General features: G+C 43.7%; 1 protein-coding gene across 7 annotated transcripts in view; it reads right to left on the reverse strand.

Moving 5' to 3' along the window:
• Nucleotides 1-14,746, reverse strand: part of pot1 (protection of telomeres 1 homolog) — a 334,309-nt gene that overhangs the window by 267,159 nt on the left and 52,404 nt on the right. For 6 of the 7 annotated variants that reach the window (XM_078568389.1, XM_078568390.1, XM_078568392.1 and 3 more), the window contains exon 2: nt 5,923-6,060. In XM_078568389.1, coding sequence (XP_078424515.1) covers nt 5,923-6,045 — 123 coding nt within the window. In that variant the 5' untranslated portion in view covers nt 6,046-6,060. Of the gene's footprint in view, nt 1-5,922; nt 6,061-14,746 lie in introns of those variants that run through there. The other variant, XM_078568395.1, reaches the window with a different exon arrangement.

Raw genomic sequence — 14,746 nt, forward strand, 5'->3', positions numbered from 1 at the left:
GTGCCTGTTCATACAAATTGCATGAAGTAGGTATTAGTATTTAGCTAATTCTACTGCATTTTGGCATATAGATTGTGGATTTTCTTGCTGATATTTTGAACAAGCGAGTAGACCATTCACAACATCGCAGTTGTGTCTATGCTGGCACTTTTACAGGATTAAAAATTCGCATTTATATAGCATCTTTCATGACCACAAGACAGCCTAAAGCCCTTTATAGCCAATTATGTACTTTTGAAGTATGGTTACTGCTGTCACATAAGAAACACAGCTGTCAATTTGCACACAGCAAGGTTCCATGTACAGTAATGTGATAATGACCAGAAAATCTGTTTATGTTCAGGGATAAAGCCAGGACACCGAGAGGTCCACGACTCTCCTTTGAATAGTGCCATGGGATCTTTAACATCCAGCTGAGAGGGAAGGCAGGGTTCCTCGTCAGAGAGTATTGCTGACAGCTAGGAGCACCAAGGCAGAAGGTTGCAAAGCACCAGATTAAATGGCAATGCCCTGAACATCAGCGGGGAAGAAAATCTGACAACAGTTATGAGAAATTTGAAGAAAGATAGTCAAATTCAAACAGCATATTTAAACAACACCTCAATATGAATTTTCTGGACTATAATAAGGTGGCCAAAGGTCTGCATGTTTTAAGCTATTGGTTATTATCTATATAATCTGACCTGGTTTATAAGGCCTGTGTTTACAGCACCATGTTGTACAGCTGTGAAACATGGGGGCCTTGCAGCTACTAGGAAAAGAAGCAATAATTTCCATCTTCGCTATCTGCAGTGTATCATGGGTATATCCTGGCAGAGCAAAGGCAGAGCTCCCAAGTTGCTGGCACTAGTCAAACAGGGCGGCTTCAGTGGCTCAGCCACATCCGCAGGATGGAAGGCAGTCACATACCCAAGAACTTTCTGTATAGTGAGGTAGTCGGAGCCAGACAGCCAGCAGGATGCTCAAAACTCCATTTCAAAGATGCTTGCAAGCGTGACATGAAGGCCCTGGACATCAATTACTGCACCTGGGTCACCAGCTGATGACAGAGGAAATTGGCGACACCTCCAGTGGGTTGATGCACCACCATGAAAACCAATGGCTACAGCAGCTTGGCAACAGCACCAATGCCAAAAACAACAAAACCCACAATGTCACTTGGTAGCTTCATATGCACACTTGTGGCAGGACCTGCCCCTCAAGGACTGGCCTTCACAGCCTTCAGCAAAGGTGCGCCATTTGAAGACACCCCATCTGAAATGTTTATTGCATAGCCATCATCTTTCATAGATGGAAGGAGGCTGGTAAATCCGAGCTGTTAAAATTGGAGGCAATTTTCAAAGCAATTGCGGTTTGTCAACATCAATTTAGATGCTCCACCTTGCGAGTCTTTTGCCTGGCATAATTAATATTTGCTAAAGCTGCACTTTGAAAGTAGAGATCCCAAAAGTTTTTCTAAATTTTAATTTTCCTGATGAATCCCTCTTCACCAATGCAGGTTGTTCTAATGAATATGTGCATGCAAGGAATAAGACTGTCAACCTGATGAAACAAGTTTAATGGCCAAACAATTTTCTGCAGTTAACACAATACGTTGACTTTGTTGCTCTAGAAGGGCATAGTTCCTCAACATTGAAGTGTCATAAACACAAAGTTTTCAGTGCAGAGATTATAAAGCAAACAAGCACTCAGGCACGGTAATGCCTTGCTCTCTTTTCAACAGTCCATTGAGCTGTTAGTGGCCAGAATGCGTTCTATCAATCTGTTGCTGGCAAACCAATTCAAACACTGCCCAGAGAGGTTTTCTTTGGAAACATATGGCTCCATTTTCTCAATATGAATATTTATTTAATGCAAGTATCATTACCATATCGCATGTCAGCACAACGTTCTCCCTCAAAGTGAAGTCTTCATCTAATCCAAAGCAAACAAACCTCATGTGGCTTGCCAGCATAAGGCATTTTAGTCTGTACGTTATATCTGTTTGCACCTCTGCGCAGGATGGTTTACTGAATTAAAAGCTCTTTATAATTGCAAATCTTTGCTGAAGCTGCAAGAAAGCCTGCAAATTTATCTCAAAGCTCCTGTTTCACATTTGTGGATGGCTCTCCCTCTGTGGTTTTGGTAGCGATTTACTGTGCCAGCTATGGAGCACTGGAACACTGGTACCCGTGGGTGACCTTTGCAGGCTGGTTATTGGTGGAAGATGATTGGAGCAGAAGGGGTTATATTTCATCAGAATAACCTGAAATGCTGAGGACACTATCTTGGCTATTACAAAGTTTTTATACGACTTACATATCCAGAGGAAGCTTATTTAAATTTCAGAGTTTAGCCAATTCTCTCTCCCATGGAACTCTTTAGAAAATACGCCATGGCAACAAGGCTAATGGCTTCTTGGCAACAAGATAATTTTTCTAAAACGCATTGTAAAATTTACCTCCTACTACTACTACTACAGATATAATAGTGAAACACTACTTTTGTATTTTGTCATTATTCAGTCTCGGCCCATGGCCATCGCTAGCAGTATTTATTACTTACCCCTAGTTGCTCTCGAAGTGGTGGTGGTAAATCTTCTTCTAGAAATGCTGCAGTCATTCCAGTAGAGGGGTTCCCAGAGTATTGTTAGTGTTCCAGGACTTGGCCCAGCAAAGATGAAGTCAGGGTGGTGTGAGTGTTGCAGGGAAAGTGGAAAGTGATGGTGTTCCAAGGCACCTGTTGCCCTTATCCTTTCAGGTAGAAGAAGTTGGGCATTTTGAAAGGGGAAGTTGTTAGGCTCTCTCCTGTTGGAGACAGTCCTTGCCTTGTGTAGTGCTAATGTTACTTGTCATAAATCAGCCCACGCCTGGATGTTATCCAGTTCATACTGTACGCAAACATAAACTGCTTCATTACCTAAGGGAAAAACTGAAGATAGCCCTGAGAAATTCTTGCCAAGATGATTGGACTTCAATCACAGCCATCTTCCTGTAACCGCTGGTGAGTGTCCCCTGATCCCCACTGACTTTAGATTCACTAGGGTTTCCGTTGATAACTATCCCAAGGTACTATACAGAGACATATTGGAAGCAAAGTCATGGGGAGAGAGATTAAGTGATAAGAAGTGTGGTCAAGAGCTGCATTTTAGTGGTCTTGAAGGAGAGGGATAAATGTAGAGGAAGGAGGGGTTTTCAGGAGTGAGTAACAGAGAGCAGGACCAAGGCTGGCAATATTACAGCTAAGGGAGGGTGACTGGAGTTATCCATATGGAATATAAATATAAGAGGTTGGAGTCAGAGTAATTGAGAATTTGGAGGTGGGTTACAGGGATGGAGAAGTTTTGCAAAAGTAGGGAGGGCAAGACCACAAAAGATTTGAAAGACAAGGAAAAGAATTCCAAATTAGAAACATAAAAGGTACCAGGAGCCGATGTAGATCAACAAGAACACAGAAAATGTGAGTGTGTCACTTGGTGTTGAGTACCGTTTTGAATGAGCTGAGATTTATGGAGAGTGCAGGATTTGTGGCTGGCTAGGGGAGCTTTGGAATTGCTGAATCTGGAGCTCACAACAGTACAGATGCAGGTTTTAGTAGAGAGGGCTGAGGCAGGAGTATAGGCTGGTGAAGCTGCAGAGGATAAAAGGGTCTGATGCTCAGTCCAGGGATGAATAGGGCACGAAAGCTGTGAACAGTCTGGTTCAACCTGAGACAGTGGCTAAGAAGCGGGTGGAATTGGTTGGAACGGTATGAGATTTGTGATGGAGGTGGAGGACAAGTTATTCTCAATGTTCAGCTGTGTCTACCCAAAACTGGATGACAGCCAAGCAGTCTGATAACACAGAAGCAGTGGAGGGGTCAAAAGATGTGTGGAGAATTACACATGAAATTATACAAAATTACTGAGCGTCTGCAATTGATTGGAAAAGGAGATTGAGGGGGAACATGATCTATGTCATGGGTACAGATTGTGGACAAAGCTGTTTAACTTGTAACAGAGGCTACAGTACAAAATTAACAAGTCCCCTTTAAAAATAAAGGTAGGAACGAGGTCAGGACTAGACTTGACTGTCATATCCCAAAATGTCAAATTCCTGTATTTAATTGTTGTCAAACATTAAAAATGGTTTTCAAGTACTTTAAGAAAAGAACCTGCACACAGGACAATTAGTTTGCTATTATTGTGGCAGTGCTTGGGAATGATTGCAGAGCACTTTCAAAGGTGTCAATTCCATCTAAAACCAGTTTCCACGTGTCAGATTTATTTTATTTAGCTTGTGCATAGTCACAGAGCCAAGCAATAGCCTTGTCAGTGGCTGGGTAGAGTTCTTTGAGCCTGTCTTTAAGTTTAGTCAGTGAACACTCCCTGACAATGAGAGTCATTGTTTGGACTGCAGCACAGCTGCAGCCTGAATGGTCTCGCTGACCCCACAGGTGTTGGGTGGCCGCACAGAGGCCTTGGCCAGTCCAGAAACTGTTGAAAAGGGCCCAGCCTTAAGAGGTCAAAGCCAGAGGATGAGCAGTGAGGTCTGTGATGACAGTGATTTCTGGTGGGTGTTTTCTTTGCCAATCCTCCTGCCATAGATCCTAAGCTGTTACTTCCTCAGTGTAGTTGGTTTAACCGTATGGGGTGGTGTGAGGGAAGGCATACTGCTGGTGGGTTGAGGTGGTCATTGAATACAGGCAGGTCTGGGTTGGAGTGGACCTTCTCCAGCAGCTTGCCTGTGGCAAGTACCTTCCTGATGGTGGGGTGGAGGGCGGCAATGTTGCTCAGGGCTGGGAGCCAGGGGAGGCAGGTTGGTTGAACAGTACCTGATAATGCACATTGTTGAGTTGAGATGCACATTGAGAAGTTTGGTGTGCAGCTGAGTACCATACCGGGTTACAGTATTCTGCAGTTGAGTACATGATGGCAAGAGCAGAGGTCCTTTGGGTCTTGAGTGGCATTGGATCAGCGTTCTCGTCATGCCACCTATCAGTTTCCAGTCCACACTGGGAAAGCCAATGATCCTCCTAGCAAGCCAAATTCAACAAATTGGGGGAGGCATAGTGGTATTGTCACTGGCCTCGTATTCTAGAGGCCCAGGATAATGCTCTGAGAGCCTGGGTTCGAATCCCACAATGGCAGAGAGTGAAATTTGAATTCAATAAAAACCTGGAATTAAAAGTCTGATGATGACCACGAAACTATTGCCGATTGTCGTAAAAACTCATCTGGTTCATTAATGTCCTTTAGGGAAGGAAATCTGCTATCCTTACCTGGTCTGGCCTACATGTGACTCCAAAACCACAGCAATGTAGTTGACTCGTAAAATGTCCTCTGAACAAGGGCAATTAGGGATGGGCAATGAATGTTGGTGAATGAATAAAAAGTCTGCACTTGAAGAATCTTGCTATCACGGAATCAAAAACTACGTGCCAGATAAACATCACACAACTGAGATCTGAGAGGAGACAGACTGGTAACGAGGGACAGGTCGTCAGATTATCAGGCTGATGCAACAGCACCGCCGTCTAAATCAATGGCAACAGTAGTACTCCGTACAGGCTGGTAGCAGAGCAGTTTATTCAACAAGGCTAGGACAGCTTACGTATCCACAGGGTCAATATAATTTGGTGTGCTTATTATCTAGTGTATGCAGACATTGCAGCCAAATCGGTTTTATAGACATGGCTTGCTGAAGCCAAAATTATTGTTCATCATCAACAATTGCACAAAAAATACTACAAGAATGAAACCCATTAAATACTGTTGTACATTTGAGATGCTTCATCTGTTCAATGTAAAAAAAAAAGTGCCATAAATCTGCATGACTTACTCAAAGTGTTCAAGAGCCATAACCAGCATTTCTGATGACAGTGGAATTTCAGTCATTTACAGAACAATTGTTGAGGGTTAGCGTGTGTCCTGGTAAGACCCACGGAGAGGCGGAGAGAACTTACCTCAACATACTTGTCGTCACAGAGAGAAGACAACTGTAGTTTATCGAATTCAATCCGCTGCATGTAGCTGGGCAATTGTGCTTCAATTGAGCCATCAGACTCACTGAGCTGCTGAAATGGCATCACTGATCCCGTTGACTGAAAAGAAAATGAAATAAAATTCAAAATTCCTCAATACAGATCACTCATAAAAAGATGTAAGAGCAACTCAGCAAAAAAACAGATTAGGTTCAATCAGAACAAAAAACATGGAAGATTATTTTTTGTTATGCACATCGAGAACCCCAGAGACACGGGAACATTCAAACACATCCTGGGCCCATGAAGCGATGAAGTGTCTTGATAAGGATAAACAGGAACTGTAGCAAGAACCAGTATAAAACCCAACAGAGCCTCCAATTATACTCCAAACCTTCTGTTTTTCTCCCTTCCTAAACACTGGAATACCACTTTTCACACAAAAGGTGGTAGAAATTTGAAACTGTTGAAAGGCTGGCACAGTTGGAGCTTTCAAGACTAAGATTGACAGATTTTTGTTATGCTGGGCTATCAAGGAATATGGAGCCAAGAGGCGGAAATGGAGCAGAGGTACAGATCACCCATGATCTACTTGAATAGCGGCTGAACAGCATAATGCTGTTTCTAATGTTGGCCATATTCTGAACAACCAAATTCACAACGTTTTGGTAACCACCCCTTGATGATGCAGCAAGCTTATTCCACAAGTAGTGTCACACACACACTAAGGAAAGGCCCCGATTTGGTCCTTTAGTCTATGTAGAGAAAGTTGATCAAAGCTAGGACTGGTGGTAGGGAGCGCTATTATTGGCCCCAGTGCAAGGGAAGAGAAATAAACGGGCATGGCTCCTGTGACTTGTCACGCTGCTTGGCCCCTGCTAGAAATGGTGTTTGTAGACATTAGATAATGACAAAATCACATCTCCACTCTACCTCAACACCCACTAACACCAAGAAGGTGAATTCTGACCAGTTGTTTGGAGGTACCAAAAGATTGTTCAGTACCTGTGGAACTGGACCCCAAAAGAAAGACTTGGACAGTGCACTTCATGGCCGCAGAATGTCCTAAAGCTCTTCACAGCCAATAATGTATTCTGAAGAACAGTCATTGTTGTAATGCACAGTAAGGGTCCACAAGCTTCTGTGGCAGAGGCAGGACTGCTCTCACTGAGGCACAGCTAGCCCCAACAAGGGCTCAACAACAATTAGGAGTGGGTAAAAAATGGAGTGGGATTAAAAGCACTTCTCCTATATCTGCACAAAGCAATGCTATATTTAAAAAGAGTGAGAGTGTCTCTGGGAACTACGACATGAAAATAAGAGCTCCATATTGCAACAGCAACAAATAGTATTAGTGCTTTAACAGTTAAAACTAGAAATCAAAGTATAATTACACACCTCCCTCTGCCCCACCACAAGTTCTGATTGCTAGGAACCTCCAACTGAGAGAACAATCTAAGTAACAGTATGAGCACCTTCCTCGTTTTGACGACAGCTTGCCGCTTAATGAAACAGCCGGGATGAGGTGAAAACCATCAACAGAATAACCAAGGGCAAATCTGGGGTCACTGCAATCCGTGCTGAACCAGAGGAGATAGGTCATCTCCGTCCCTCCTTTCCTAGTTGGGTTTACAGAAGAGAACCTGAATTTTTTGTAAATGGAATGTTTTGCAGATATCCATTCAGCAGAGCATCTGCTCACCTTACTTGAGAAAGCAGCCCAGTGTACCACTCCGAAATTTCTCACTGTTCACCGAGGGGCACCGTCTCTTTAAAATGCTCGGTTAGAAAGAGAGATTGAATGTAGAAGCAGTGGACCATTTTCAGTGTGACAACAAGCAGAACATACTTTAATGCGATTTACATCGTTGAATTATGCAGTTAAGCTGTTAAGTGACTCTTTATATGCAGCGAATAAAAGGTATTGCTTACAATGTTGAATCAGCACTACAGGCCTTTTCCTTACAAAGTTCCACCATGCTGGCTGCCTCCTTACAAGTGATAGTATCTGTATTATTTTATTCAAAGTATCTATTTGCCAATTGACCCAGTTAGCAAGAAACACAACAAACTGATTTGCCTGAGATGTGACCCATTTCCAACTGCAACCAGAAACTTTCAAAGGCCTGTGGCAGGACAAGAGTAGCAGATTTTCTAGAAGTTAGCTCAAGGGCTAGCAGCAAATCTGAGAAAACTTCGGAATTCATATTGCTCACACGCCCAGAGCAACGCAAAACAAATCCTGCACTACAGGTAAAAATATCAATCTGCTACGAGGAGGAAAGAAAAAGGTCAAAGTGAGCTGCTGGTATATATTTATACACAAATGGAGAGAGAGGAGGTGGAACCATGGAATCATGAAATCATGCAACACAGGGCCATTTGGCCCATTGCAACTGTGCCAGCTTCTTTGAAAGGACTATCCAATTAGTCCCACTCTGTTCTTTCCCATAGCTCTGAAAATGTTTTCTTTTTCATGTACTGATCTAATTCCCTTGTAGATGTTGCTACTGAACCTGCTTTTACCACAATTCCAGGAAATGTATTCCAAATCTTAACAGTTCCTTGCATAAAAGAAAATGTTCATCTTCCCTTCTCTGTGTCTTCTGGACACTGACCATTCTGCCAGTAGAAACTTACCCGCCCTACCAAAATCCTTCACACTTTCGAAAACCTCTATTAAATCTCCCTTTAATCCTCTCTGCTCGAAAGAGAACAATCCCAGGTTCTCCAACCTATCCACATAACTGAAGTCCCTCAATCCTTCAGGTAAATTTTCTGTGCACCTTCTCTAAAGTATTACATTGTAGAGACTGATGCAGGGTCCATTACAAATCCTGCCCTCCTCGTAAAAATATTCACCAATAATGTGATCCAGCAGGAACATAAGCTGTTGCTAAATATCAGGAGACTGACTCACCTAGGGCTGTTATGCACCCCTGGAGTGGCACTGGCACAAATGCCAAACAGCCACATGGAACATTTGACACTGGGTCAAACTGAGCAACAGTGAGGGAGTCAGATTAATGTGCAAACAGAGAAAATCCACAGCATATCAGAACAGTGACTGTGTATTTTCTTCTCCAACTGGGGGTTCAATCCCCAAGAGGTTTGATAGTGAGGATACACTGTGGTGGATTGCAAAAACTATTACATTATCATCCAGGTGACAGAGTTTAAAGACGTTTTCTAACCATCTTGCACTGCAGCAAATAAACTCTGCTCCAGTGAACAGTTGCATCAAAGCCCTGATACTAAAAAACTCTTTCTAGAAAGACATTTTTTATGTGACGGGCAATTAATTTTCTTCAAATTCTATTGTAGAAAATCTTTAGATGCTTGTCATAATTTATGCATTACAATTTATATATGTCATTTAAATCGTGAAACCTTACTGAAGATTTTCAGCTAATGCAACTGTGGATTATAGAACAGATTTTGTTTCCCATTATTCTTTTCTTTCACATGCACTCCCAACAGTCATTTTAGCAAATGTTTTCTCTCTGTGGCTATAAGATGAAATGGCAACGAGCGTTTAATGAAGAAACAACCTTTCGGGCATTTCTTAAAAGAAAATCCTACGACATTATTCGCAGCGCCTAACATTGCTCTCTCAACCAACACTACTAAAACCCATCAGTTATCTCATTACAGCTTTCAGAGCCTTGGTGAGTGCAACTTGGTTTGCTAGCATTACGTAGATCACTTCACACCATTGCATCAAACTGAGATTCCCTGAGGGTGTGATATGGCTCCATCATAAAGGTGAGTTCATTTGTTCTTTCCTTTATATCTTGCAGATGGCATTATGTATTGGTCCAGGACTAATGTTTACTGACACCCACAGGTCAAACTAGCTCTGAAAATATTCCCTCTTGAAGAAAAGATGAGTTTCATTTTTCACCAACTTGTTTCCTCTCTCAAATTGTAAGGCCCTTGGCCTTCCATTCCTTCTATATACACATACATACATGAACACACAGTTATGTTGGGCAGTAAGGGGGGTGGTGGGAAGGGAGAATGAATAAATCGCATTGTGATCCTGTACTGTACAGGAAATCTTCTGAGGAATTGGGAGATAGTTACTCTTCTACTTATCAGATCTTGACTGGGGGCAAGCGGTGGCATTGCCACTGGACTAGTAATCCAGAAAACCCAGGGTAATGCTCTGGGGACTGGGGCTCGAATCCCACCATGGCAGATGGTGAAATTTGAATTCAATAAAAATCTGGAATTAAAAATCACAAATCATTGCCATAAAAACCCATCTGGTTTAGGGAAAGAAATCTGCCGTCCTTACCTGGTCTAGCCTACATGTGACTCCAGGAATGTGATCGACTCTTAAATGCCCTCTGAACAACGGCAATTAGGGATGGGCAATAAATGCTGGCCTAGCCCACATCCCATGAATGAATTAAAAAAACATGGAGTTTCTGGCTTACCATAAATTACAAGCCCCAGGGTATGCCCTAGCTGTAAAATCTTAACAGTTGTTTAATAAATTATCCTTTAATGAACCACATCACACAATTGAGTGCTGGTTACAGGGTAGTGTCATGAGTTATCTGCTATCACTTGCCGCTCACTGCAAGGCTGGATCATTTACAAAGAATGAAGTTATCACATAGATGTGCTCCATCAACCAGCACTAACCAGGAAAGAATTCAAACTCCACACTGGTTCAATACATCCTAAGATTCAGCAGTCATGTTTCAAAGCATATTTTTGCTACAAAAATGTAGAAACATTGGGGCATTGTTGTACTGAGCAGAAAAAGGATCAGACTTTTTCCTCAAAGCCCATTATCTTGAGGTGGGACACTTTCCTTTACACTGACCCATCATGGTAGACTACATTTCTAAAGAGAGGACTCCTAGCAATGGAACATCAGTCAAGGTTGTAGCCAGAAGGAAGCTACAACTGTTACTGGGGACTTGATCCACAGAACAAGGACCACACGCCAACAAGTTGAATGGGGTAATGGTCTGGTGCTGCAACACACTCAACTTAATATTTAGAGCCACTTAAGCCTTAATGACAGGCAGATAGTAAAGCTGATAAGATGTGTTAACTGGTTATGGGGTTAGGGTGGGACTGTTTAATGTGGCATGAATTGTGCCTAGATAGAGGCTAAGGTAACTGCAGTTTATAGCAAAAGGAGGAGGATATGGAAACAGCTGTAGAATGTTAATGTACACAAAGACACTTTTTGTCTAGTAAGGTGCTGAAACGATCCCAGTTGTGTGTGGTGGGTTAAGAACACAGTTTCTCATCCAAATCCTTACAAATTTAATTAATTTTAAGAGGAAAGATAGATAAAGCACGGCACCATCAGCACATTACAGATCATGCAAGATCCAAGAAGCAGGTCACAACTTCGAGAAGAAACCGGACAGTTAAGTCTGGAAATAGAAAGACTTGGGATACAAGCTGAGTTTCAATAATATTTCATCTTTGCTTTCTGTCAAGCAAGTAGGGTGATTTGAGAGATTTTTTTTTATCAAGCGAGTCTACGTAAGTTTCTCAAGTACCCGAGGGTGGGAGGATGCTGAGGTGAACATTGATGATCTAAGTGGTTGACTGCTGGGGCTGTTTTTAATAATGTTTTACTGCTATCAGGAGTCTCTACAATGCAATGCACTTCATCAGATGCTTTAATTCCTTTAACATAATCACTATCTTTTAGACCATCAGATCAACATATCCTAATCAGCAGCACTTCTTCAGCAAACCAGTTTGAAATAAGAGCAAAAAACTGCAGATGCTGGAAATCCAAAACAAAAATAAAAATACCTGGAAAAACTCAGCAGGTCTGCCAGCATCTGCGGAGAGGAACACAGTTAACGTTTCGAGTCCGTATGACTCTTCAACAGAACTAAGGAAAAATAGAAGTGAGGTGAAATATAATATAAGGGGGGGTGGGGGGGACAGGTAGAGCTGGATAGAGGGCCAGTGATAGGTGGAGATAGCCAAAAGATGTCATGGACAAAAGAACAAAGAGGTGTTGAAGGTGGTGATATTATCTAAGGAATGTGATAATTAAGGGTAGAAAGCAGGACAAGCAAGGTACAGATAGCCCTAGTGGGGGTGGGTTGGGGGGTAAGGGATCGAAATAGGCCAGACGGTAGAGATAAAACAATGGATGGCAATACATTTAAAAATAACGGAAATAGTGGGAAAAGAAAAATCTATATAAATTATTGGAAAAAAGGGGGATCGGAAAGGGGGTGGGGATGGAGGAGAGAGTTCATGATCGAAAATTGTTGAACTCAATATTCAGTCCGGAAGGCTGTAAAGTGTCTAGTCGGAAGATGAGGTGCTGTTCCTCCAGTTTGCGTTGAGCTTCACTGGAACAATGCAGCAGGCCAAGGACGGACATCTGGGCATGAGAGCAAGGTGGAGTGTTGAAATGGTAAGCGACAAGGAGGTCTGGGTCATGCTTGCGAACAGACTGAAGGTGTTCCGCAAAGCGGTCACCCAGCCGGTCTGCAGTTGGTCTATCCATTGGAGAGGAAACTGCATTGGGAGCAGCGAATGCAGTAGACTAAATTGAGGGAAGTGCAAGTGAAATGCTGCTTCACTTGAAAGGAGTGTTTGGGCCCTTGGACGGTGAGGAGAGGGGAAGTAAAGGGGCAGGTGTTGCATCTTCTGCGGTTGCATGGGAAGGTGCTGTGGGAGGGGGTTGAGGTGTAGGGGGTGATGGAGGAGCGGACCAGGGTGTCCCGGGGGTGAAGGTAAGATGTGTTTGGTAGTGGCATCATGGAGTTGGCGGAAATGGCGGAGGATGATCCTTTGAATGTGGAGGCTGGTGGGGTGACAAGTGAGGACAAGGGGGACCCTATCATGGTTCTGGGAGGGAGAGGAAGGTGTGAGGGCGGATGCGCGGGAGATGGGCCCAACATGGTTGAGGGCCCTGTCAACCACTGTGGGTGGAAAACCTCAGTTAAGGAAGAAGGAAGACATGTCAGAGGAACTGTTTTTGAAAGTGGCATCATCAGAACAAATGCGACGAAGGCGAAGGAACTGAGAAAATGGGATGGTGTCCTTACAGGAAGCGGGGTGTGAGGAGCTGTAGTCGAGGTAGCTGTGGGAGTCGGTAGGCTTGTAATGAATATTGGTGGATAGTCTATCACCAGAAATTGAGACAGAGAGGTCAAGGAAGGGAAGGGAAGTGTCAGAGATGGCCCATGTGAAAATGATGGAGGGGTGGAAATTGGAAGCAAAATTAATAAATTTTTCCAAGTCCAGGTGAGAGCATGAAGCAGCACCAAAGCAATCATGGAATGTACCGGAGAAAGAGTTGTGGGAGGGGGCCGGAGTAGGACTGGAGCAAGGAATGTTCCACATATCCCATAAAGAGATAGGCATAGCTGGGGCCCATACCACAGGGTGGTGCTGTTGTTGTCTGGCGCACCGACCTCTACCTCACAGAGGCTGAGCGTCAACTCGCAGACAATTCCTCCTACCTCCCCCTGGACCATGACCCCACCACTGAACATCAAGCCATTGTTTCCAGGACTGTTACTGACCTCATCTCCTCTGGAGATCTTCCTTCCACAGCTTCCAACCTCATTGTCTTCCAGCCTCGGACGGCCCGCTTCTACCTCCTACCCAAAATCCACAAACAGGACTGGCCCGGCAGATCGATCGTGTCAGCCTGTTTCTGCCCCACAGAACTCATTTCTTGCTATCTTGACTCCATTCTCTTGTCCAGTCCCTTCCCACCTACATCCGTGATTCCTCTGACACCCTACATCATATCAACAATTTCCAGTTCCCTGGCCCCAACTGCCTCCTCTTCACCATGGACGTCAAATCCCTCTACGCCTCCATCCCCCACGGGGATGGTCTGAGGGCTCTCCGCTTCTTCCTCGAACAGAGGCCCGAACAATCCCCATCCACCACTACTCTCCTCCGTCTGGCTGAACTTGTTCTCACACTGAACAATTTCTCCTTAAACTCCTCTCACTTCCTCCAAATAAAAGGTGTGGCTATGGGTACTCGCATGGGTCCCAGTTATGCCTGTCTCTTTATGGGATAGCTGCAGTTCTGGCTGTAACAGGTAGCAGATTTCAGTGATACCTCATAAGTGAAGCAGAGACATCTGAAACATCATTCCTGTTCTCCACTGAGTCCAAGGTTAGAGAATTGCTTTAAGATGATCCTGGGTGAATATAGCCTCCTGCTGAGCATCCTTCTCCCCGCCCTCCTCCTCCTCCTTCAAGCAGCTTGTCCTGCTCTGTGACGCTCCACTCAGGCCAAGGAGGAAGACAACTATTGCACCCATACCTGGGAGCATGTAGTTTAAGTAGAACCCTTGAAGTCAGTACCAAGTCCTTCAGTACCAGTCACCCCACTCACTGTCAACTTCAGCAACTTTAATTAGCATAATAAAGCACCAAACACTCCTACAAACTTAGTAACAACCAATTGAAATAAACCAGCAATGATTCCAGAAGTATTGGATAATCCCTTAAAATAGCGCTGGTGGGGGTACAGAGGGGTCCATACTCCAGCTGAATGCATGATTAGCTGTGTGAGGTTTAGAGATTGTCTTAACTGGAGTCTTAAGGCTGAAAAAGACAGTGCTGGTATCAAATCAATGTTAGCCACTGACTGACACCACAATCGGCCTGCTCAGTATACTTCTGGTGCATAATCCCCGTGTCCACGTCAATGACCTCACTCAAATACCATCCGGCACAACCAGCACCAGAAGTGTGCGTGCACTGCAACATATTGTAGAACCCAAGTGGCACCCATTACACCAAAAGTACGGATGCAATACAACCGAATTTTGCGACAG

The sequence above is a fragment of the Cetorhinus maximus genome, chromosome 22 (assembly GCF_964194155.1).
Source record: "Cetorhinus maximus chromosome 22, sCetMax3.hap1.1, whole genome shotgun sequence".
Lineage (NCBI taxonomy): Eukaryota > Metazoa > Chordata > Chondrichthyes > Lamniformes > Cetorhinidae > Cetorhinus > Cetorhinus maximus.